The 24,554-nt window shown below is 48.2% G+C and overlaps 2 protein-coding genes across 4 annotated transcripts in view; one reads left to right on the top strand and one right to left on the bottom strand.

Annotated features, from left to right (window-relative positions):
* The window catches only part of LOC144151715 (uncharacterized), a 55,775-nt gene that overhangs the window by 23,680 nt on the left and 7,541 nt on the right, over nt 1–24,554 (bottom strand). For 2 of the 3 annotated variants that reach the window (XM_077682835.1, XM_077682836.1), the window contains exons 3-5: nt 15,889–16,119; nt 12,822–13,027; nt 3,145–3,421 (exon numbers count right to left, since the gene is read on the bottom strand). In XM_077682835.1, the coding sequence (XP_077538961.1) occupies nt 3,145–3,421; nt 12,822–13,027; nt 15,889–16,119 (714 nt within the window). The remainder of the gene's footprint in view (nt 1–3,144; nt 3,422–12,821; nt 13,028–15,888; nt 16,120–24,554) is intronic. The other variant, XM_077682838.1, reaches the window with a different exon arrangement.
* On the top strand, nt 21,805–23,154 carry LOC144152416 (uncharacterized). The gene has a single exon (XM_077683684.1). It carries the CDS (start codon nt 21,805–21,807, stop codon nt 23,152–23,154), a length of 1,350 nt encoding a protein of 449 aa, XP_077539810.1.

Here is a 24,554-nt window from a genome sequence, read left to right as displayed (position 1 = left end):
GACCGGTATTCTGGAGGTCGTGGGTTCGGATCCCACCTGGCGGGCATTTTTTCTTCACTTTCTTTCTTTCTTTCCAAATTCTTAATCTGTTTCAATGATCTACCACATCCTCCCCTTTGCTTTCCGAGGTTTTCTCGACTGCCAACCCTTATTTCTGTGTTATTTTCAACGAGCCCCTCATTTCCTATTCTGATTCGCTGTATGTATGTATGTATATTATCTGACTTTTCGTCATTATCATTGGCTATTTCTCATACTGTATTAATCTACTTTTGTCCTGTCGTCCTAATATTTCTGTACGCATTGTGTCTCTGATAGTTTTCTTCTGAACAGTCATCTTGGTCTATTGTGTTATTCTTAGTTTTTTTTTTCTTTTTTCGTGCGCCAGCATCAAGACCTCTGGGTTGTTCTTGGGCACGTTAAATAAATGATTGTTGATTGATTGATTGATTGATTGATTGATTAATATTCTTAATATTATTATTATATTCACAGCGCATTGCGGCCTGATAGTGGGGAATCGATACATACATACATACATACATACATACATACATACATACATACATACATACATACATACATACATACATACATACACACATACACACATACATACATACATACATACATACATACATACATACATACATACATACATATATACAGGCATAAATGTACGCCAAAGCGTTGGTTTCTAGTTCTTTGTTTTTTTATTTGTTTTTCTTTATATACAACTTTGTCTATTCTCTGCGTTCACTTCTCTTTTGCGAGTCGTCGTCTTTCTAGTAATCCCATTGAACAAAATCCCCACTGCCGTGCTATTTTATAGGTGGACAGGATAAGCAAACACGCTTATACCCGGCTGGTGAAAATGAATCCGGAGCTCTCTTACGGCGCGCCTCATAGCCCCAGGGTAGCTTCGGCACGTTAAACCCCGTTTCCGTCATCTGCGTATGAGTATGATTTCTCAATAATTACTGTTTCCTGGCAACTTCTACTCGCACTGTTTGCTGAAGGATGGAACGGTATTGAAGAGCATACCTGATGTGATTTTTTCTATCGTTTGTTCTTTTTACTTCGAACCAGTCTATGTTCATTTTCATTCCGGTGAACTGGATTTACTCGGCGGCACTGCGGTGCTCTTTCTCACAACCGCCGATGCCTGTTTCGCAAGCTGCGCAATTGGCTGATAACGGCTGCAGCGCACTTTCAAGCGTTACGAGACCAGCTTGCTTGATTTAAAAGCCGAAGTGAGCCACGATTCTTTTGCAACATGAAAGGCTTTCCGCGTGACATTTTCGGATGTGTATTTCACAACAAGCACGCGCCCATCACCGGTTGCTGGTTTGTGCGTCCACTCCTTAGGGGTGTAAGCAGGGTTCTGTGCATGCACAGCTAGTCTTCATGCCGCTACCGATGGCATGCGCGGTGTGCTCGCAGGGAATTTAAACGTGGAAGGCTCAATGCGACCTGCCAGCTGTCCACAATGTTTAAGCGGTTTGGGTTGGTGTGTTACACAGGGAGTGAGACGCCTACGACGAAGAGAGAAATCGGCAGCCAAATGTTTGTCCACTGGAATAAAGCTCGAGTCCTTCCAGGTTTTTACTTTCTATAGACAGACTCGTGTCGTTCGGTCGGAGACAGAAGAGCAGCAATCGAAGGAGCGTCTGTCGGAACAGCAGCTCGAATGGGTACGACAACAACAGAAAGCCCATTCCACTGCCATTTCCATTGCGCGTTGTAGCTCGTCGAATAGCTGCGAATCTCTCCTGGATGAACAGCAACGTCGACGTGAGCCAATATTTCTAGTTCAGCGTGAAGGGCTTTCAGAGCAACAATTTTGGCGTATGCTTTTCCTTCTAAGCACCTGCTCATAATAGGTGGCCGGTTTATCAGGCACTAGTTGCGAGTGGAGGGAAAGAGCGGGCGTGCACGCGCAGATATAGGTTTCATGCCCTCACTGATGACCTGTTCGTTGTGCTGGTGGGAGGTTTAAACGTGTACGTCAAACGCCCAAATCCGCACTTTCCGGTGCCCACAGTGGCTAAGCGGACATGGTTGGGGTGTTACGCAGGAGATAAGAGGCCTACGACGCGGGAGAGAAACAGACAGCTCCATGTTTGTCCACTAGAATAAATCTGGAGTCCTTTAAAGTTTCAAGTTGCTCTATGGGAAAGTACAAGCAAGCACATTTTTTCGTCAATTTCGGGTACCGCGTGACGCTTCGCAGGTCATCTTTCTTCACAGCGGACCGATTTTCTTCTGCAAAATGGTCCGCTGGCTTATAAAGTTCCATGAGACTTAGCGTGGCGATTAGGAAACGCCAAGCAGCTTGGGTGTGTACATCTGCGTTCACGACGTTAATTTAGCGAAGCTGGGCTAATTGTTTAAGTAAAGCTGGGTGCCAGACTAGTTGACATCGAACAATGTTTAAACGTAGAACGCTGAAGATGACCGGCTGTAAAACCAAAAGCTAAGAAAACCGCCCATGTAATTTTCCGTTTGTTTCTGTTTCCGTTTGCGCTTCCGTTTGTTTCCGTTTGTCGCCGTCGTCGTGACCTAGCTAACGATGGCTGGACCGACGAGTGAAAGAAACAGCCAACGATGAAAGAAAGCAAAGGAGGAGTGTCGCGAAACTGGGAGGGGAGGGTGGTTTGCCGTGGCGGCGCTATAGCCAGCGCTCTCCGAAAGTGTGCGGTGGGAGAGGGAAGGGGGCAATATGCTGGGCTAGCACGAGGCGCTCGAAAGCGCGACACTTGGGGAAAACGTGAGGGGGGCGTGCGCGTAACTATGATGTGTGTTCACTTAAGACGCAGTTCACGGTCCCTTCTCGAGACGAACTTTGCGCCGCTGATGCAAAAGCTCATCATCGCTGCCGTCGACAAAACCCACGAGTGAGTGCTGCCTCAGCGCACTGCTGCTGCCTCCAAATATCGCACTAGGGAGCATCGTAATCGCCAGCCAATTTTTTTTTCTGCGTGTTTTCAAATCTTTGACATCCTACGTTTTTACATATCTGCCCAGCTTCGGAACGTAAGCACGCAAGGCAAAGAAAAACATTATTCAAGAGCAGAGGGCGGATGCCTACACCGTGATAAAGAGGTACACTAGTGCTCTAATAAGCGGCAAACGTCTGCAAACCTTGCCGCAGCGACAGGCGTGGTCCTTGCATTCGGCGTGCGTAGTCCCGCAGATGGTGCGCGGGCCGCAAAGGTAGCCCAGCTCGACCACCGGCCAGCACCCTTCCGGTTGCTTGCTGTGGCGCGCCTTGCACTCGCACTTGCGCTGCAAGCACAGGGAGAGCCGGTCGGACTGCTGGCACTGGTGCTGGAACACGCACGACTGGCCGATCTGGCGCGGGTCGAAGCACAGGTGGTAGAAGCGGTCGAATCCCATACCCGTCTGGCAGCTGGAGCAGCTGCACGTGGAGAGGACGACGGCAAGTTGGGCTGGTTGAGGACAGTGGGGATACGAATATTCACATATTGCGCCGCATTGCAGAGTGCGGGTTGCTTAAGAGGAGAGATAAAGAAGACAATATGTTTTTGAAAATTGATGAGGGTGTTTAAGAAAGGGCCAAGAGCGGCCATACTATTCCGAAAGGCCACTCGCGACGGCCACTGATTTAGTCCTTGGACTTGTGCAGCCTTGTCACTTAGCTGGCCACGGCGGAGCACACATTCCCACTGCTCGTATGTGGAGAGGAAGGGATGGGAAGCCGGGTTATCTTAGCACTGTCATTCGAAGTTTAGTGTTGTTAAGGGAGAGTTGCAGTTTTCGCAGTATAGGGAGTAGGTGGTCGGGGTGATGAGTGGTGTAGATGTGTCTGGTTCTTCAGTACGTGGCGCCAGATCTGTTTGTACGGGAAAGAATGGGAGGGGTGCGGTGGTGGGTAGAGGTAGATATCTAAGTCTTCATGAAATTTAGAGGAGCGTGAAAAAAAACAGATTTTTGAATGCTTCCGAAAAAATTGAATATTGGAAAGAAGAGCATTCCGCACAGATCTATACCTATTGGCGTACTTCTTAAGGCGAAAGCCTTACATGTCTTCTCAGGCACGAAACGTTACCGTAGTTGTGGCGGCTACACGAATGAAACCAAATTGCGGCCGCTGTAAAAAGAAAGGTAAATAAAATATACAAAGAAACTTTGTTTAGGTTCGAATGGGATTCGAACCTCAGTCGCAAAGAGCCGCAGCCAAGTGTGGTAACCGCTAACTCTGCACCGAGCCCGGGTGGAACACGAACTATCCGGGTGCGTGCTGCACGACAGGTGAACTTGACGGCACCGCAAACACGATGCAGCAGCGATGAAATCTTCGGTAATCGTTGCCTTTCGCCTTCAAATCACTCATTAGACCTAAAAGGCCGATAAATTTTTCCGTTAACACTGGGAAGAATATGATTGTTACGTTGTGCGGCATTACAAAAGTCCCAGCAGAGAAAGGGGTATTCACACGACGGAGAAATCCGCCGTTTGCTCCTAGGAGTGTGCGCCACGTGACCCCTACGTCACCGTTTCTCTCCGGCGCACCGCTCCGATCGGAGGTCGGAGCTTCTGCTTGCGAGCTACAAACGATCCCATGCTCGGCGGCGGAGGCGGCGGGATTTTGTCTGCCCGTCGGGCAGCTGGCCGCGACGCAAGTTCTAGAGCGATTGCAGACGCTCTATTTTTATTGCTTTTTATTACATTGGACACTAAAATGCGGCGCGCAAACATCAGGCGCACTGAAAGAGGCGCATATATCACCAGCACGGTCCCGGGGCGAGCGTCAGCCGCGAAGTGGCGCAGGCCGCCTCAGGTAGCTCGAGCGATAGCTTGTTATCGCTCCCCAAAGTGCAAACATCTGCACATACGAGAAACGTGGTAACGATGTGATGGCAAATTGCATTAAAAATTACACCATCTTCCCGCAGGGGAACCCTGAGTAGTACGCGAAGCACCCATTGGGTCGACCGAAGTTGCCAGTAGTTTTCAGTTCGTCGTTTCCGTTGACGTCCAGCTTCGCATGCCTTCGTTGCATCAGTAGCTTCTTGACGCAGTTTGAATGAGTGAAGGACATAAGGCGCGTTCGTAGCACATGCTCCCGTCTCGGTTTGTAGCGCAGTGGGAAGGCCGCCACGTACCTTCCGTTGCGGCCAGAGAGTCGTGGGATCGAAACCGGGCGCCACCTACCTATTTCTTTTTGTAGTGGACTGCGCTGACGTCAGCCCAAACGCTGACGGGGCTGAAGAGACGCACATGTGCAGTAGAGTGCGGACGGCGGACAACGAGGGAGAGAGGAACACAGCCACGAGCATGAGATGCTTCGCATCTAAAAAAATCGTCGTCTGCGTCGCTCGCAAAAGCGGCAATCGAATATTCGCCGCAGTGTTAAGCCTAAAATCTTTATGCGGGCCTGTAGGAGGTCCGGTCGGCAGCTGCCAGCGCACGGTCGCCCCACTCGCTGCCTCCCGTGTCGCGCGCCGTTCTCTTTCCGCGGCAGCACCTGCATCTTGCATGCGGCCAATTTTTGGGTGGCTGACAAGATCAGTACGTAAGGGCTTTAGCAGCAATTGGCGCCATCGCGGAATCGGTGCTGCTATGGCAGCCCTGATGTCGAGATAGGCGACTGCAAACTGTGATATTAGACCGATCGTCGCATCTTTCGTGTAAGCAAAGGAGCTGTCCGAGCAGAAGTCCGCCTGCGGTGACGTCACGATCTTCCTCAGATATCTCCGCCTACCGGCAGCGGTGGCTCAGTGGCTAGAGCGCTCTGCTGGTGAGCACGCGGTCGCGGGTTCGATTCCCTGCCGTGGCGGCCGCTTTTCTGATGGAGACGATAAGCAAAAACGCCCGTGTGTACGAGATTTCGGCGCACGTTAGATCCTCAGGGTCAAAATTAATCCGGAGCCCTCCACTACAGCGCGCCCCATCGCCTGCGTTGCGTCGGCGTGTTAAACCCTACTATCAATCAAATCGATTTCTCCGCCTAAAAGCTCCGTCGTGTGAATACCGCTTAATATGCGCACGATTTGACGTCAAGACATTTATTTCCGAAAGCGTTTCCCTCACAGCAGATTGGCCCCATCACAACAAATTTTCCAGAGGAGCTCAGGCTGTTTTTTTCAAGGTTATCCTCGTGGAAAAAACCGAGAGATAAATGTTTTTTTTCCTGATGCCTTTTTTTCAACCACTCATATCTCTAGGGAAGAGGCGGCGGGACTGACGGTTGCAGGATAGTATATCGCCTTGGAGGGGGGATAAAGGTTAGAGGGTAGGGGTGTTGAGTAGTTAATCTCCTGCGAGAATTCCCTGTAGGTTAAGGGCACTACTGTAGTTGCCCAACAAAAGGATCAGCCTGTGAGCAAAATTAGCGATCCGTGGAGGCGCATCAGCATGTAGTCGGTCGCACACGGACAATCCCCAAGATCGATAGTGCCGGGGCAGGAGGGACGTCGTAAAGACCAAGCCCCTTCCCAGGAACATGCAGCCCGGGAAAAACGAAGGGAGGCGGTCCGCAAGGGCCAGGGCGCTGGCCCGCCAGCTCGAAGAGGACTCTGACGTCCTCTACGCGGACGCAGCGCTTCCCAAGCACGGAACCAAGGCTATGGCGGCGGTAACCACCATAGACACCCTGGTGACCTGCGCATCGGTCCGCACGACCCAATCGATCGAAGCAGAGGAAGTTGCCGTGGCCCTCACACTAACACATCCGAGGGCAGGCACTACAGTCACGGACTCTAAGGAGGCGTACGCCAGCTTCCGAAAAGGGCGGGTGTCCCCCGCCGCACATGGGATATTGTCAAAGCGAAGGCCCCCGAGGCGAGCCTTAAGCTCGTGTGGGTACCGGCTCACTCGAAGGTGGAAGGAAACGAACTCGCCGACCACCACGCCCGAGAGTTATCCGTCTGGGCCGAGGATGAGCCGGCGTACCTGCGCCCCGTGACGAGCTATAGAGAAATTACTGAAATTTACAGAGAGCGTAGATGAAGATTTCCCAGGCCTCACCCGCAATTGAGCCGAAAACAGCAGACCGTAATCCGAAGAATACAGGCGGGGTCACTAGCGCATCCCACACTTCTAAACAAGATGTACCCGGACAGGTACGAGAGTACTTGCCCGTTCTGCAAGGACAGACAAGGCACTCTGGCACACGTCCTGGCCGAGAGTGAGTCTCTTGAGATCCGCCTGCCTCTTACCCCTATTCCCACACCCGACCCCCGAGAACGATGGGAGACCTCATTGTCTAGCCCCGACCTGACGATCTAGCTCGCGCTGACAGCCAGGGGCCAGGAGCTGCTAGACGCATATGGGACCCGAGAAGAGGGTTCCACCCCATCCGGTGCCTGCGTGCACTAGCCAGTACCTTATTGGGCTCAATAAAAGTTGATTCCCTCTCTCTCTCTGAGCCACCACCGATGAGGGCTAGCCACGCGGCGTCACCTGGTGCCAGCCATGATCGAAAAGTAAATGAAACGGGGACCGCAATTTGGATTCAAGGCACCGTGGTGTTCGGACGTGTCCCGCCTGATCCACACTTAGCTATCACCTCAGTTCTGTATGAAAAGATGTCAAGGCAGGTGCGTAAGTGATCCATCCTTGTCACTGCTGCACCGGGATTAGATTTATTGTGTCGTTGCCGCAGAGTGTTATCAGTATAGACCGGAACTTTATGCACACAAAATCTGGGATTTAGGTACCTATAAAAGGCACCGAAAAGTGCAGTTTAAGCATATATACAGGCGTCAAATACGAGTCAAATATACGAGTAAAAAATGCGACGCCATCTACGTAACGCACCTAGAGATGTAAAATTAGCTTACAAAAACCTTGTAAAAACGAAACTCGAATATGCTTCCCCAATCTGGAGGCCGCAACAAGCCTATCGTCAAGACGCCCTTGAGTCTCTTTAAAACCGTGCCGCTAGGTTTATCTATAGTTTGTACATCCATGACGTCAGCGTATCTTCAGTAAAGGCACAAACTGAACTACCCCTCCTTTCCTTGCGCCGCCGTAGCGCGTCTTTTTTTAGTTCATAAGTTTTTCCACAGCTCGATGCCTTTGCCACCTATTTTGCTCCCCCAGGGAACAAAATTTTGTTATTACGCACATATCTCAACGCACTGGTCATCCCCTTTAAGTCGCAAGCCCACACGCACGCGCCATTAATTTTCTAGATCATTTTTTCCTCTCACAGAAGTTCCCTGGAATGGCCTTTCAGGCGACATTCCTGCCATTACTTGTACTTCCACATTCACAAGAAGTATCACTAATCACCTTTTCACCTTTCACCGTAAGACAAGCGATTGTTTCCTGCTCAGTTTTTTATGTACCCACCCCTTGTGTAATACCCCGCAAGGGGTCTTTAAGGAAATAAAATGAAATGAAATTTAGGTGTGTAGGGGCCCAGTTTTTTTACTTCAGCAGCGTGGTTCAGGAGAACGTTTTTAGTTACTATAAAAATAGCTGACAAATCCTGTGCTGTCGGAAAGTCTTTTTATGAAATAGCAAAATAAGCATCGCAATTTCAACATATTTAGGCAAAATGTAGAGTAATTCGACTTTGGGATGAAGGCTATAAATGGCATGACAAACCAGCGCCATTGCAATTTTTTATGGCTTGACGTTTTACATCCGTTCAGTTGATATTTTTGTGCGAAAAGGAATGATCAATGGAGAGCGTGGTGGCTCCTTGGGACGCTCAATGATCCCATCCCATCTATATCGTGGGAATGCTTGCAACTCAAAACATTTGTCACTTTTTTGGTGCAGAGAGTCCGATAATATTGGCCCGAATCAAGTTAAAGCCTCAGCATGCCTCTGTCACCAACCGGTCTTTCTGGGACGGCTACGTGACTGTGATGGACCTCTAAAATGAGCTCAACCTTCCGAGTCAGAATGGCGCCCCAGTGTTCAGTTGCTTATGGTTTTCCCCTAAAACCGAGAATTGACACAGAAATGTGCCAAGTCGCAATCAAGTGTTGTCGCGGTTGAGACGCTCTGTCGAGATTGAAAACTGCACCAACAGCATGTGTTTTTGTCGTCTTCTTGCCTACTTAGTCGTGTTTCTCAGGGATTAAAAGCAGACTATGTTGGAAGAGGCACAGACGGGACAGACTCCTTGAATGCGCGAAAGCCCCTCGAAGAACTTTGTTGACTGCATCCGTTTATTCGTTGACAGAACAGAACGACCGTCACACTCATTACAATATCGACGAATTCAATCTGTCGCACAGAACAACGGAATAATTCGGGATAAAAAATTTGGGTCATCCTTCAAAAGTAGAGGACCAGCGAAACTGCTGGGAATAATAACACAGAGAAACTATGCTCTATATGGTCACGGGTAAAAGGGGAGACCCGGTATTTACTGGACCAGAAAGACTTGCATGCAGCACCTGAGCTGGCGATGAGGACTAGCAACTGAAGCTGCGGCGTTGGCACCTGAACCTTATTTTTGTCGAACAGAACATTCCGAGACGGATACATACCAAAGCAGGTAGAATTACCCTGTGCAAGGAGTTCAAATGAGGTAATACCTGCAGCAATACATACGACTAACAGCATTAGACCGCACGAGAGATTATTTCGAGCCTAACTTTGGAGCTTGGTTGAAAACGCCCTTCAAGATTCTAATATGCGGCAGATGCCGGTTGTTGCACTACTGCTTAAAATGGGCGGAGCTTCTCCAACTAGAACCTCCTTTTCCCATTTCTTCTTCCCCGTAAGGTATTGTGTCTTGACGTCCGACAGTATCTTCGTAATAGGCTGATGGTTGTGGGTGTGGTTGCGGCGTCACCTTGAAACTCGGTGCATCAGTGGTACAAGTGGTGTTACAGGGGTGAAGGTCGTTGACCTTGAGCGGCACTTGCGCAGTTGCGTCGCGTTTATTGCCTCCGTTACGAATATTTACTGGGTTAACGATAGACCGAACAAGTAAAAAATAACACACCCCTACGTCCAACGACGGCGATGGTTAAACGCGAACTTTCCCGTGATGGATTCTTTAGTTGGCCAATGCCACACTGGGAGTATCTGCTACTTTGGATGTACGCACCACTATTCTATAATACCCACAGTAAATATCGGATGTGCACTGCGTAGGCCTAACACTTGGGTTTGCTGTGTACGGGACAAATCGGTACCTGCTGCTTGGCGTTCACTGAAGTATTTTTTGAGTCGCTGTTGGCTTGAGGTGCTACACCCCAAGATGTGACATTTCGCCTAACGTCCTAAACATTAAAAAGGGGCAGCTATGTAGGGACATGGGGAGAGAATAACATAAAACGATAGAGCTCGTGCGGACAGCCGCCGGTGACGTTGGCTGCGGCGTCACCCTAGTTTAGTTGCTCGGGGTAACCTGGTTCGAGCACGGGTTTCTGAGTATCGGCGTGCTTGTCACAGCGTGGGGATTCTGCTCGCAAAGGGCGTGCGGCGAACATTGACGTTGTGGGCTCCTGAAGCAGCAACACTTTTGGTACAACCGTTCCCTGAACACATAAAAAACACATACAGCCAAGAAAAAGCATTTATTGAGCAAAAAAGCCCACATGGGCGCGAACCCCAAATTAGAAATTTATACACACAATAAATGATTGCTTGAAATGCTTAATTTTTCTTAGTGCATGCCAGTGAAGATGGTCGTGGTTCGTTTCCCCGAAGTCCGGTGTCGATCAGGAACCCAATCGCCCGGGCTCCGGTTGATTTGGCAGGGGGCTGGCATTGCGATGGTGTTGAAGTTCTTGGAGACGGCGGCCGAATTGACGAACTCGGGGCGTTGGGGTTGATTAAGTGAAACGAAGAGTTTATATACAGCTTTTTAGAGTAGGAAAACTGGGTACATGAGTAATGAAAAGAAAAACTTCAAACTTCAGCTAGACGCTAGCTCCAAGTGCGCAAAAATCACTCGAGCTCCACAACTTCGTCGAACTAACCTATCCTCGGAGCGTACACAAACTGCTCGAGAAACGACGGCCGAGACTTTGTCTCGGCGCAAGATCCGTCTAGTTGCCTGGTACGGCGCTGTACCCTAAACCTCCGACGCGATCTTAACCTCTAGCCTAGGGGGCTCACAAATCCTAACCTAGCTTTAACGGTCGAGACTCCTTGTCCCGCCGGGAACTGCCCAGCTCGGCGCTCAGACAAGAACGATTTCCAACGGCCAAGTTCGGCCTTATAACACCTCGAGATCACCCGCTCTCGGGAACGCCCCTGTAGCGTTAGTACACGCGTAAGGGAGTGCCCAAATTCACGTAGACAGCTGTCACTCAGCGCGCTACGGAATATTCAATGAGGCGCCGCCATCTTTGGGTCAACGGCACGCTCGCGGATGAGCAGGTGCGCGCGACCCCGCGGGTGAGAGCGAAAGGCGGCGACAGTGCACTGTGCCGACCGGGGCGCGTTAACAATGATGTCTCGCGCGGCACGCGCTTCGACGCCGGTAATTCCACCTCCTCCCCGCGTCACGTCGACGGTTCTCGGAACCCGGCAGCGCCGTCTGCGTTCTCAATAGGGGATTATCCCTGTGGTATTCGGTGGGCCAGACAATCCGCCTCCCGTGCCCGCCGTGACGCATTGGCGACGGCTGCGGCGTAGAGTCCACAGTGCTGAGCCCCCAGACAGAGTGGCGGGTTCTCACGCGCACCCGGGCGCCTGGCCGCTGATCTCATAAGTGGACCTTACAATGCCTATATGCTAACCAGCCTTGATACGGACACGAAAATAAAGGCATTACGCCTGAAGTTCCGGTCTCCAGAAACCATTTGTTAGGTGCAGGTCATCGCACGTGGCATTGTTTATGGGTTTGGAACAAGTGATCGTGGACTGTCGCCATAATATGTGAGGACGTGATTGTTGGTGTTTTGGCATGTGTGTTTCTTTCTAATAAACTTTGAATATATAATCAGCGCGGTGCCGTCGTTCTTCCTCCCACATTCCTTGTTTACTGTGCGCTGTGTTTCGCATAGACCACAGGGAAGTACGTCATGCGGTGGCTCTGGTGTTTCAACAGGGTTGGAAGGGCCAATGTAAACAATCATTAAAAGGTATCGACATCTTTTTTTATAAAATGCCACCGTTGGAATGAAATCGGCAGCCAGCTTCAATGTCTGACGCGGAATAAGGCTTGCTTTCTCGTTCACCACATATGAATTGAAGCTGGTGGAGGCTATGACAAAGGGCATCAAAGAAATTGAAAGCGCGGGTAGAAATGAAATGCTAAATTATCACAAACACTCGACATGTAGGAAACGCGCTCTTCAAAGCGCTGGATTTTAGAGTTATTACAAACCTTCACAGCTCTGCCGGACCGACTAGGAAAAGACGATGGGAGACTCGGTGAAAAAAAGGAAGTGATGATTACTGTGCTCCATAATGCGAAATTTTGTGCAGCGCGAACTGCAGTCTTCTTGTTCACGACACTTAACTGCTGCTTCTCAGAAAGTGATCGCGTGATCAGCGAACACATAGTATAACTTTAAAATAGGGTAGCTTTTCGTTTTAACCCTCGCAGTTGAAAGCTCAGTGATATTCCATACAGGAATACCCCAACACAATAAGATGTAGCTGTCTGGTAGATAATCGAAACAACCCACTTTTAGACGTTGGTTGCAGAGGAATTCTTCACCATTGGTATTTATCACGCGCACCCGTATATGCAAAGCTAGCGGAAATGAAAACAGCGCAAAAGAATGGTAGAGGGAACGAGACCAGAGCGCCCTCCCAGGTTCATGCTCTCGTAGTTGTGTTTCGCGCTGTTCTGTTTTTCGCCAGGCTTAACCAGCTATTCCAAGCTTTCATGCTACGGAAAACCGGGCAGATGTGCGTGCGAGACGTACTTGACGTGGTTGGACGCCTCGCAATGCGACTCCTCCCAGCGACAGCCCTGTTGTGCCGAACAGAGCTGCCCTATATCTTTGCCCTTCGGGGTGATCTGCCAGCTGATGTTGAAGAAGCCGTACAGGTTGGCCAGCACGTCGCCCGTGGAGCTCTCGAAGGCGCAAGACACCGTCCCTTCAACGGGAACGGTCGAGGAGAACTCCAGCTGGAAAGGGAGACGAGTGAGAGAGAGAAAGCAAACTGTATCGGTGACATCGGAGTCCATGAAGCAGGTGAATACAAAGTGCGGCCTCTTCAAGGGACAGCCCTTCGGCACTGTTGCGGTGGAGTCTTCTCGCTGCCTTTCTTCGTTCAAACTCAGCCAGAGTATATTCTGCGAGCTTTATCACATGGAAACCATCTACGAGTAGTTACAGAATATGATTCTACGGGGAATACCAAAAAGCGCAATTTTTAAATATCACCGCGCCCTCTCATGCTCTTCTGGGACCCGTGTGGTGATTTGTGGCAGCAATGGCAATGTTGCTCCACTTTCCTTACAATGGCAATGTTGCTCCACTACTTTTTGCTTGTACCGTAGCACAAGCAAGAAGGAGTGGAGCAACATTGCCACATTGCGCTGGGTTATTAAGGGTTATTACATTAGCTACGATGTTACATTAGTAACGACCGTGCCAAGGGCCCTACTAAGGATACAAGCGTTTTTACGGTCTTTGCCCGAGAGTAGCTTCAACGCGTCTGTTAACCTTTGACACGTCAGTGGCTCCCATATGTCGTTCGAGAATCCGTTCCTAAAGAATGCATATTTTACCCTTGCGTCAGGAAACTCTCAGCTTACAACGTGTCGGCTACTTTGAGCAAGCACTCGGAGGTACGACGTCTCTTCGGGGACCAGTAGCCTTGGAACTTGTTCTTAAAACAACTTGCTTAAGTGTAGAAAAAAAAGAGCCCTCCTTATTGTTGCACCTTTTTCGTCTTCTTACACGATGCCTTGTAAGCAAATGCTTTCATTACAGCGCTCACATCGCATGCATTCTTCAGCGCAGTTTCTGGCTACATACCGGTTTGAAGAGGTCAGCCGCATAGGCTGCTTTAATTGCGGCGTATTAAAACAAGATGCAAAATCTTTGTTCAGTTGACCTTTTACTTACTCACTAAGCTTATTCATTCATGCAGTGCAGCAGGTTCCCTTAATCGAGAAAAACAGATAAAATACCGAAAAACTTGCCCGGATTTGCCGTGCAATGACGTATTACGGGCCAGCATAAAAACATGTCGCCGCGGAAGTGCACGTTAGCGTTAAACTGACACGATAAAACGTAACTAGGGTCCCCACCACAATCATCTAGTGATGGTTCTTGGGAGTGACCTAGGCCGGTGGCCGCCTTTCGCACGAGCAAGGTTGTGAGGCGTCATAGAAAGATTGCCAAAGAGCGCTTCAGGTGCCTGCACTGCTTCAAATGTGTGCTATGGGGCCCTATTCTCGACTGCACAAATTGCCGGCATTTCGCCCATGTTTTTTTGCGTAAGCACGACGTAAGCAATCAGTGACGTGCTGCACCTATAGCTATGACGACATGCAGTGTAATTTGACGAGTCACTCATAAAGATCGCTACCAAGGTATCAAATATTGTGCAAGAAAGATATAAAAACACTTGGCATGTACTATAACAATTAAGACGGTAGCTGAGGCTGACAGTAAAAACACATTTCTGGAGGTCAAATTTGGCACCAACACCACAAGGCGATAGAGTAACGTTGATCAAAAAGCGAGCGAAAGGCGGATGTCGAGTTAAAGAACATCACACAATTTTTTTTACCGTATCTATTTATTTCTTTCAATCGCTTTTATTAACATAGCTGGGCTCTCTGCTTCAATGCAAGCTTTGTTGCGTTATCACCTTCCCTGCCGCCACCGCCGCCACGCCATCGTCTGCTGCTATGTTACAAGTTTATGGCGTGATCCCAGAAAAAGACGGCCGCGACCATCGCTTCTATGACACATAAGAGCAGCGAAGCGCTACGCCTGATAACCGGGAGCGCACCGATGTCGCCGATTCACTCATTCGTCAAGCTCGACTGCAATCAGCGCTGTAATGAACTAAATAGTCACTTTTCATTGTTATTTTTCTCTTGAGTTCGATCATGTGACCCAACAGCTTACTAGGACAAGTATGGACAAATGCCATGCATTGGGTTCTCTTTGTCATGGAGAGGCTTGTACTGCCCTCTTATGTTACGGTTACTCCAAACAAATAATTTTTATTTCATTGCCAAACATAAAAGCAACATACTGCATGTTATTTGTATGTTCCATGATCGCTGACTTGGAAGCAGTTGAAACTATAATTTGTTTCGGTAGGAAACATGCTTTAAACAGCGCGCATGCGAAACTGCGCCTGCTGCAAATTGCCGCACAAATTGCCGCCCTATTTTGCTGGCATTTTGCGACAAAACCAGCCGCCAATTTCAAGCTGTTACGTAGCATTACGTCACTTTTACGCAGGCTGAAGTGGCCAATGCATGACGTAATCGTTCCCGCCAACTGCTTAAAATACGTCACGCCTTCTCAGCCAATCACAGAGGGGGTGTGTATTACAAGCAGTATTGTTGTTGAATAGCAAACACTGGCTTACGTTGTCATGTCCGCTGCATTTAGTCTGGTTTTTCATTTCCGGCCAAGAATTATGCGCCTTTAGTAACGAGAAATAAGGCAAACTTTAGAACTGGTGTCCGTAGACGACACGAAACGTCAAAATCACGACAGCACACACAACCGCTTTGTCAACCGGAAGCACGTGACCAAAATTGAAAGCCAATCAGAAAAGACTTCCGGAAAATTGCCTGAATTGCCGGCAATTTGTGCAGTCGAGAATAGGGCCCATGATATCTGAAATATCTGCTTGAAGTTGGCGATCAAATTCATGTCATTCTGGTGGCGACAAAGCGGTTGTTTTAATGCACCGAAGGTGATTTGGCCTTGCGGGTGCGTTTAATCTAGGGACAAAGTGGTAGCGCCTAAGCGGAGAAGCCATCCAGTGCAAAGTTTGTGAGGCGAGCTTCACCTGCGAGTCGTAAATGATGAGCGGCCCCCTGACGACGTTTTTGCGCGAGCGCGTGATGGGCGGCACCCTGCACTTGAGGGCGTCTGCGCAGAACTCGGTAAGGTTGCGGAAGTTGATGAGGAAGCGGATGGCCAGTTTCCCCACATCCGACACGGCCGCCGAGCACGTGTATAGGACAGGATCGCGCACCGACGCCACGGGCTTCACCGCCATCATCCGGAAGTCCGGAACCTGAAAGAGGCCGCCGCTTCCGGTTACGGTTACGCGCTGGTATTTATAGTGAGCAGATTCACCGGATTCTGACGCGCAACCGATTTTCCCGATCGGTGGAAGTATATAAATCCTGTTTCCACGCAATGGTAAGTCTGCTAAAACAACGCAGCAAGTGCCAGCTCGAACTCATCGAGCGCTGGCCCCAGATCGGCAGCGCCTTCCCTGTGCTGCCGTTCGGGGCAGCGCAATTGAGTTGAGTACTTCCGGGATGAATGCCGGGCTGATAGTGAAAGTTGTCAAGAGAGGGCGCCACAGCCCTGTGGCTAATCACTGCTCCGCACGTTGAGTTGAACTGGTTGAACGTTTTAGTGAGTCAATCCTGTATTTTGTCTTCGTGGCTTCACTCAGGCAAAAGCGTTAGGGCCGTTTTGGTGAACAAGTTTCAGTTAGTACGTGAATTGAACCCGGGTCTCCAGAGAATGAGACGAACGCGTCACCACCGCTCCACCTCAGCGTAGCGAGTGTCGGGACAAGGGGTAGCCTTGTGCTTGCACCTGTGATGTCTGTGAACTCTACGGCGTCGGAGTAGAAAAAGTGCACGCCAGTCGAGGAGGCTGTGATTCAGGAAATGTGTTGCGTGAATGAGACCTTGCTTCTGGGCTAGTTGGTACATTATTTCTTGCAAAAACACTGCGCTAAATTGAAATTACGAAGACGAAGGGCGGCGGAACACACGATGCAGACTTACGAAGGCGCTTTCGTAAGTCTGCATCGTGTATTCCGCTGTCCTTCTTCTTCGTAATTTCAATTTAGCGCACTGTTTTTGCAAAAAACGTTGCGTGAAGATTCCCCGGTCGGCCTGTCAAAGTAATTCGCGTCAAAAAGACGTAGAAACGAAATCGAAGAAGCGTAGGCGAACATAATGAAGCAGTAAATCGTATCTAACAACCCGGCAGCGATACGTTGTTTTTAAAGACACTCCTTCAAACATGTTACCTGTTGGCTCAGGGGTCCCCCAGGGCTCTGTGCTCGGCCCGTTGTTATTTTTACTGTTCATTAATGATATTGTTGATAACTGCGGTGTTAAAGGGACACTGAAGTGATTTGTAAACAATGCGGGATTACGAGCGCAAACTGTAGTCCGGAGTCCTTGGGCCCTGTCTCGACCACTCTGTGCGCGTTTACGCGAATTTATTTAGTAGAAAAATCAATTCGAAAATGCTGTCCTCCTCTCTTTGCGCTCGCCCATTTTCTGTGGCGTTTTCGTGTGACGTCAGCAGGAGAGGAGCTGACAATTGGCTGCGCTACTGCACGGCTCGCCGACCTTCCGCGACCGAGTCAGTCGGCCCACCGTTTAGTCCGCCGGCCGCCGACGGGTCGTCGCAATTCGTTCGATCAGTTGAAACTAAGCCACAACACGTTTGGGAATGGAAGAATGCGCCTTTCTTTACTTCGTTAGTTTGTACACTGTATCTAGCTCCAAGTCAAGGTCGCTTCACACAAGCGCTGCACAAGCGCACATGTGACGCTTCGCTGACTGGTACGCCAGTAGGAAAATATAAGGCCTCTTGAAGGAGGAGAAGAGTGAGCGAAGTCAATATAGGTTCTAAGGAAATAAAATCAAGTGATATTTTTACCGTACAGCGTAAAACTAGGGTGCGGGAAGCACTTTTTTGCGCTGGGCGAACAAGCAGAGCGGTCAGGAGCACGACTACGCAACTGCGAACGCTTTCCCGTCTACGAAATGCAATTGCTAGACGTGAGCTATTGTGGAAACTCGGGGGACGCTTACTGCACGAGCGCAATACAACAAATAGTCACCTAAGCTGCTTGAAATACTAAAACTAAATAAAAGTGTAAACTGGTTATACATTATATACCTAATATTTTCCATTGTCGCCAGCGGACCCCTGTGGCCTAGTCGTCTGGTGCGCTAGGTATGTCACCGCAAGTGTTTTGCCAGTCACAAGTTCGAATCGCCGCGGGTACATGCTTTTTTTTTAGTTAACTTTTTCGTTTTTCGCTTATGTTTTCTATACTGAGTTCACCTTTTTTTGGGCCGCAATGTTCATTGCTCCACGAACTAGTCCCCAGAACTCGCGCAGGCTGGCACTGCCGCGCTAGCGAGTTCTCGTTGGCGTGCTGTTGCCATAAGCACCGACTGCTTGCGGGCAGTGGGCACAGGCCAAAATCAACAGACCCTTGGCCTGGTGCGAACACGCTTTTTACGATACAGGCATGAGTGAAAGCTCCAAATATCGGGGAAAAGCGCATGCATTTGAGCGTCTGCGGGGACGCGGAGGGCGTTCATGCACTGCGTAGGCCTCAGATATAGTGAATGCTACGATTCCAAGCCGTCCTGGGAGGCTTATCTTATGCATTTTACAGCCGACAACATGGTAGAAGCGCGGTACTACGATAACTAAGATATTGAGAATGCCCATCCAACGACGCCATCGAATGTCAAACATGTTGTTTTACAGACCAAAACCGAAACCGAAACTTGTTTGATTGCTAACCTTGGGCATCGTCCAATCACGGCGCGCCCTCCTCCCAACGTCACAGCTTAGTTTGTGCGGCCGCCGCAAACCGCGCATGGTAGTTTTTCTTCTTTCGCGCTTTGTAAAATATTTACCGATTTGTCAACCGGATAAACGATGAAAAGTGTGCTAATTTGAGCCAGTCTACACAGTGCAAGCAAAAACGGGAGCTTGACAAATTCACTTCAGTGTCTCTTTAAATTATGTTTATACGCTGATGATTGTGCACTGTATTCCCTTATTAACACAGTGGAAGACCAAGTAAAGCTTAACACAGAAATTGAGAAACTCATGAAATGGTGTAGTTCTTGGCAAATGTGTGTCAACTATCAGAAAAGTGTGACTACGTCGATAACAAATAAGAAGTGTCCCCTTGTTGATAATCACACGGCTGATGGAAATATCCTAAATCGAGTAACTGAGTACAAGTATCTTGGCTTGCATATATGTAGCTACCTCCACTGGGTTGGACATAACTACACAGCTAATAATGCAATGGTGAAATTACATTTTTTTAGACGTTCTCTTCGATATTCGTCATACGACACTAAACGTTTAGCATAAAAATCTCTTATCCAACCCATTCTTGATTATTGAAACATTATCTGGGATCCTTACACAAATGTCAATATCCATAAACTAGATAGAATCAAAAACAAGGCTGTCAGATTGATTTTCAATAAATACGGCCCAACGTCAGTCTCTGAATTGGTTGCCAAAGCCGGGTTGAAACGAACTTCAGAAAGGAATAGCAGTGCCCGTTTGTTCTTTTTTACGATAGTTAATGGTCGGATAAATAGCACCACAGGTGAATACTTAAACTTCTCCGGTTATTCTACCAGACAACGTCACAAACATACTGTCGTTCCTTTCGAGCCCAAAAATAATGTTTTCAAGTATTCCTTTCTTCCGCGCACTGCCAAAGAATGGAATGAGCTCGACAGTAAAATTATTGAATCAACCTGTATTGAGGAATTTGAAAAATTGATATCTCCCTAGCCATGCTTGCTTTTTTTTTGCATGTGAAACGTGTTTCATGTTGTTTGAAGTGCATTGTTCGGTGTTCTGACTTCGGTATTGTACTGTTGATTTTGTTCTTGTACTGTGTACACCCACTCTGCTATGGCCCCACGTTGGGGCTAGCAGTATTTCTAAATAAAATAAAATAAATAAAGACGCACTTGCTAAGTATCGCTGGGTTTGGTCTTCAAAGCCCGTAAGTAGGCTTCTTTTCCCGACGAATTCCGATTGACCCCGGATGGATAAAGCGCGTAATATTTCCTAGCACGGCATGGTTTGTCTTTTATAGAAGCAAATTTACAGCCTAGCTGTTCGCGTCGCCTTGGACGGAAAGTTTTGTGTCGTAATCACGAACCCCTGCACAACCCAGCAGCTCGAGCCTAACACGCGGAGCGTATACGTCAGGATATTCACGCATACGTTATTGACCTCAGTACTCATGTAAAATGGCCACAAAACAAGTGTCCATTCCGCATGATGGAAGACAAGGCGCCAGTGAACAAAGAGAACCCCCCCCCCCCTCCACACGCACCTGAGTACGTTTGTAAAGATTACGTTTGCAGCTGCTCTCCAAAAGGGGGTTGACGTCATTCGAGGGCAAGCACATGCGTCGGGATTGACAGGACCCAACACTTCTAGCAGAAGACACCAAGCGCATGTGCACGATAGGCAGGGCCACGCATTCTCCACCAGAGACCCCGAGTGCAAGCCACAAGCCCGCCGAGGCTGCGAGGAACATTTCATACCCTCTCCAATCAGCATGTGCAGTGGTCGACAGCAGCTTTGCTGGGCATCCACTTTTGCAGGGAGGGATGGCGGCCATTTTCAAGGAAAAGCTGAGGTTGCGTTTAATCAATATTCTTGAGTGAGGAGCCACAAAAGTCGTCGAACTAGTATATAACATCCCGTTACTTTCATTGCATAAATATCCCTTCAATTTTGCTTTCATACCGGCCTTGATATTAGGAAAAAACGTTTCCTTGCTCCCTTTCGGAGAGCGGAACAACACTGAATTGCTCTTCGTTTCATAAGGACGTGGACCATGAGCACGGAGGTGGCTGAAATGTGTTATCGGTTATAAATAGGGAGAAGTTTTGCCGAAACACTAAGCCTCGCTAACGCACAGCGTGGAAAAATCTTCGGGGGGGGGGGGGGGGGTTACAACCCCCGAACACCGAAACCCCCTCTGTCACTACTTCCCTGGTTCGCTAAACAGCCCTTCCAAGCTCTGTGGCCGAATGAAAGGAGCGGTGCTTCTGTTGCCTAAGCCACCGTTGTCACAGCTGTAGAGCTTAAGGTTCCGCTGTTGACAGCTTGGGCAGGAGCAGCGACATTCTGCTACGATGAGCGCTTTTTCCCAACATATCCAGGAAAACGAAGGCCGCAATAAGTATATTTTACTGCGTGGTGTTTCTCACCTAGTAGCCTCGATTTTTGTGGAGTACAGATGGACCCAGATCTTGGTACACGTTCCACTTTGCCTTTCCGTGTACAAAACAAAAAAAAAAAAAAGAAAAACATCTGCCCTAGCTTCCTTAATGTCGGTAGTACGTATTCAACCAAGGAGCCCATGCTCGAAAATCGAATATCTATTTTACTGGGCCTCGCAAACACACTTTGAAAATCTATAGTTGCGTACAACAATCGCCCAATTTATTTCGAAGCTCATAAGTTATTCACGAGTGGGTGTACAATGGAAGACCACAAGTGCCGTGGCTGGAAAGTATTTAATACATGTGGTCCTATCACGCGTCCAGGTTGAGCTCTGCTGCGTTTAATAGGACAGACAACCGTGTTTTGGCTGTTCTATTAAGTGCATGTACATGTCTAGCTTGTTTTATATAGTAACCAGCAAAAATTTCTAAATAAACAGGTGAAATATTTTTATTGACACACATTTATAAAATCTGAAAGGTTGGGCCTTGTATTGTCTGAACTTGATACCACTGTATGTTCTCAAACAGCTCTGTCGGTTGCAAGTCAGTGATTGAAAAACCAAAGAACAAGTAGTAAAGACGGTGTGTTCTTATTATTTTAGTTGTTGACATGTATAAATTACTTTTTTCATCTAGCGCACAGTTAAAGCAGCTAAAGCAGCAGTTGTTTCAGTGGGCACGGGAGCAGCTCCTGCAGAAAGGCTAACATGCCGCACTTTTGCGTTTCCCAGGCGCTGGTGGCTTTGCTGATTTGGTCGTCGCCCCCCTACAACGCTACGAACTTCTCGGACACAGTGACTGGTTTCGACCAGTTCAGCAGTCAGCATGAAGCCACGAACCCTGCCTTCATCGAGATGCCCAGCGTGCAGACTGCCGTCTTCTGCGCAACTACGTCACCCCATTTGCCGGCCTTATCGGACCCCTGCGACTACATATACAGCCATCACCTGGAGCAAGCCTTCAGTGGGCACGGGAGCAGCTCCTGCAGAAAGGCTAACATGCCGCACTTTTGCGTTTCCCAGGTGTGTACCTCACTTTTCTCGAAAAGAAGCGATAATCGCTGTCTGCTCCTGTTCCCCTGCCCACAAGTGCTCTGTGAAATTGCTCATGAATGTTTTTCGATGGCTTTATTGTTACTGTGCTCGGGTGATGTAGAGTTAAACCCAGGGCCAACAACTCGCTCTGCAGCCGCACTAGAAATAGAAACATTACCGGAAGAACCATCAGAGCAAATGAACGTGATCTTTCAGCTACTCAAAGACCTTCAGTCCCGTTCTGTGCAATCCGCCGAAAGCCAGACTAAATTAGCTGCTGACATAAAATCAATTAAAGCAGGCCAAGAGCAAATAGAGACCAAACTTGGCCATATACAGAAACGACTTGATGAACTAGAAGAAAAAACCAAGGCACTCGATCTGAACGGGGAAAGAATGGCCAGCATGCAAGAACCGATTGATTACCTAACCACACAGCAGGACACTCTGCAGTTGCGAATAGACGAACTAGAAGATAGGTCGCGGCGCGAAAACCTACTTTTTTACGGCATTCCGGACGCTCAAGAAAGCTGGGAGCAATCCGAAACCAGTATAGTTGGGGCACTCAGCGGCGTGGTTGACCCTCTCCCGCAAAATGCCATTGAGCGAGCTCATCGGCTGGGAGCGTACCATCCAAACAAGTGCCGCCCTATCATCGTCAAATTCTCAAGTTACAAACTGAAAGACTCCGTACTCGCTGTCCGCAAAAAGTTAAAGGAAAAGGACATCACAATAAGCGAAGAGTTTTCCCCAGCTACCCGACATGCTCGCAAAAGGCTACTTGAATTTGCAAAAAACCAGCCTAACGCCCCTGCATATAAACTACGCTACAACAAACTTACGATTAACAAAACACAATTCGTCTATGACTCGGCAACAGATAGCGTCAAGGAGGATGCGCTACACCACGACACTGCTAACGATCACGTCACAGCATCGCCACGCGCTGCTATCAAGGAGCACGCATCACACCACGCCACTGCTAACAATCAGGCCACAGCATCGCCACGCGCTGCTACATAGGTAGACGCGAGGGGAAGTTGTCATCCACTAACACACGTGACAATCCTTTTCACTAACATTCGAAGCGTTATCAACAAGCGAGACCAAATAACTTCTGCTATAGATACTTGTAACGCCGACATTCTTGCTCTCACAGAAACCTGGCTACACACACAAATTCACGACCACGAACTTTTTCTGCCCGCAGATAAATTTTCTATTTTTCGATGTGACCGTACTGCCCGTAAAGGTGGTGGCGTTCTTTTGGCAATTAACAAAGATCTTCCTTCCCAGTGCATTCATATTAACAGCGAGATAGAGATTGCATGGGCACTAATCGAACTTAGTTTTCAAAAAATCATTATCGGCGTTTGTTACCGGCCACCAAATTTTTCCTGCAACTTCGTGAATGAACTACATGACGTAATTAATCTGGTCTCATCAAGATATCCCGATTTACCTCTGTTTTTGCTTGGCGATTTTAACCTGCCGAACATATCATGGACTTCAGAACCACCGATTATGCAGCCTTACTCGACTCTTAGCCAAGAGTTCCTGGACTTATGCACTGTCTTCTCCCTCACCCAACTTATTACTCAGCCAACACGATTAACCGAAGTTGCTTCGAACACTAGATCTCGTACTAACGTCGAGGCCAGAACTTGTCTCGTATATTACACTGTCACCTGGCTTAAGTGATCATTCATTATATCATTCCAGATAAATATTCAGCGTCCCAAGAAGCTTAAAAAATAAAAATGATTAAAAACTATTCAAAAGCAAACTTTGAAGCCATTACCAGTGAACTTGATTCATTTCTTAGTACCTTTTTGGAAAACTTTCACGAACGTAGTGTACAAGAAAATTGGAACATGTATTCGGCTGCAGTTGCCAACTTGTCAAAAAAATACATTCGTGTTCGCGCAATAACAACCACCCAAGATTCCCCATGGTTTAACGCACACCTAAAGCGCCTATCGAACAAAAAAAAGCGATTATACAGGTCTGCCAAGAAATGTGGGAATGAGGATCGCTGGAATGCCTACAAGCTCGCCTCTAAAAATTATGTAGCAGCAATAAAAACGGCCAAAAGTTATTACTTACAAAACGTATTACCATCCATGCTAACGAACGATATTAAAAAATTCTGGCGCACAATAAACCCTAAACCCGACGACGCAATCACCCTAGAAGACGCTAGTGGACATCTAATTCCTTCTCAATTATGTGCGAACGTTCTAAACGATGTTTTTTCCTCTGACTTTTCTGTTGATGCATATGATGTTTTACCTCATGCAGAACCCTTTCCCTATCCCGTTATGCCTCCAATATTTATTGTTTATAGTGGTGTTGAAGCGATAATTAGGTCCTTAAAATCGTCTTCCGCTCCTGGTTGTTTCCAAATTGACCCGAAATTCTTA

The sequence above is a fragment of the Haemaphysalis longicornis genome, unplaced genomic scaffold (assembly GCF_048455015.1).
Source record: "Haemaphysalis longicornis isolate Haplotype H1 unplaced genomic scaffold, Haemaphysalis longicornis Haplotype H1 scaffold_9, whole genome shotgun sequence".
NCBI classification, from domain to species: domain Eukaryota; kingdom Metazoa; phylum Arthropoda; class Arachnida; order Ixodida; family Ixodidae; genus Haemaphysalis; species Haemaphysalis longicornis.
Note: the sequence above shows the minus strand (reverse complement) of the source record. Positions and strands in the feature narration are given on the sequence as shown.

Excerpts from the sequence above, each read along its gene's own strand:
- LOC144152416 (XM_077683684.1), top strand. The coding sequence starts at position 21,805 with ATGCCGCACTTTTGCGTTTCCCAGGCGCTGGTGGCTTTGCTGATTTGG.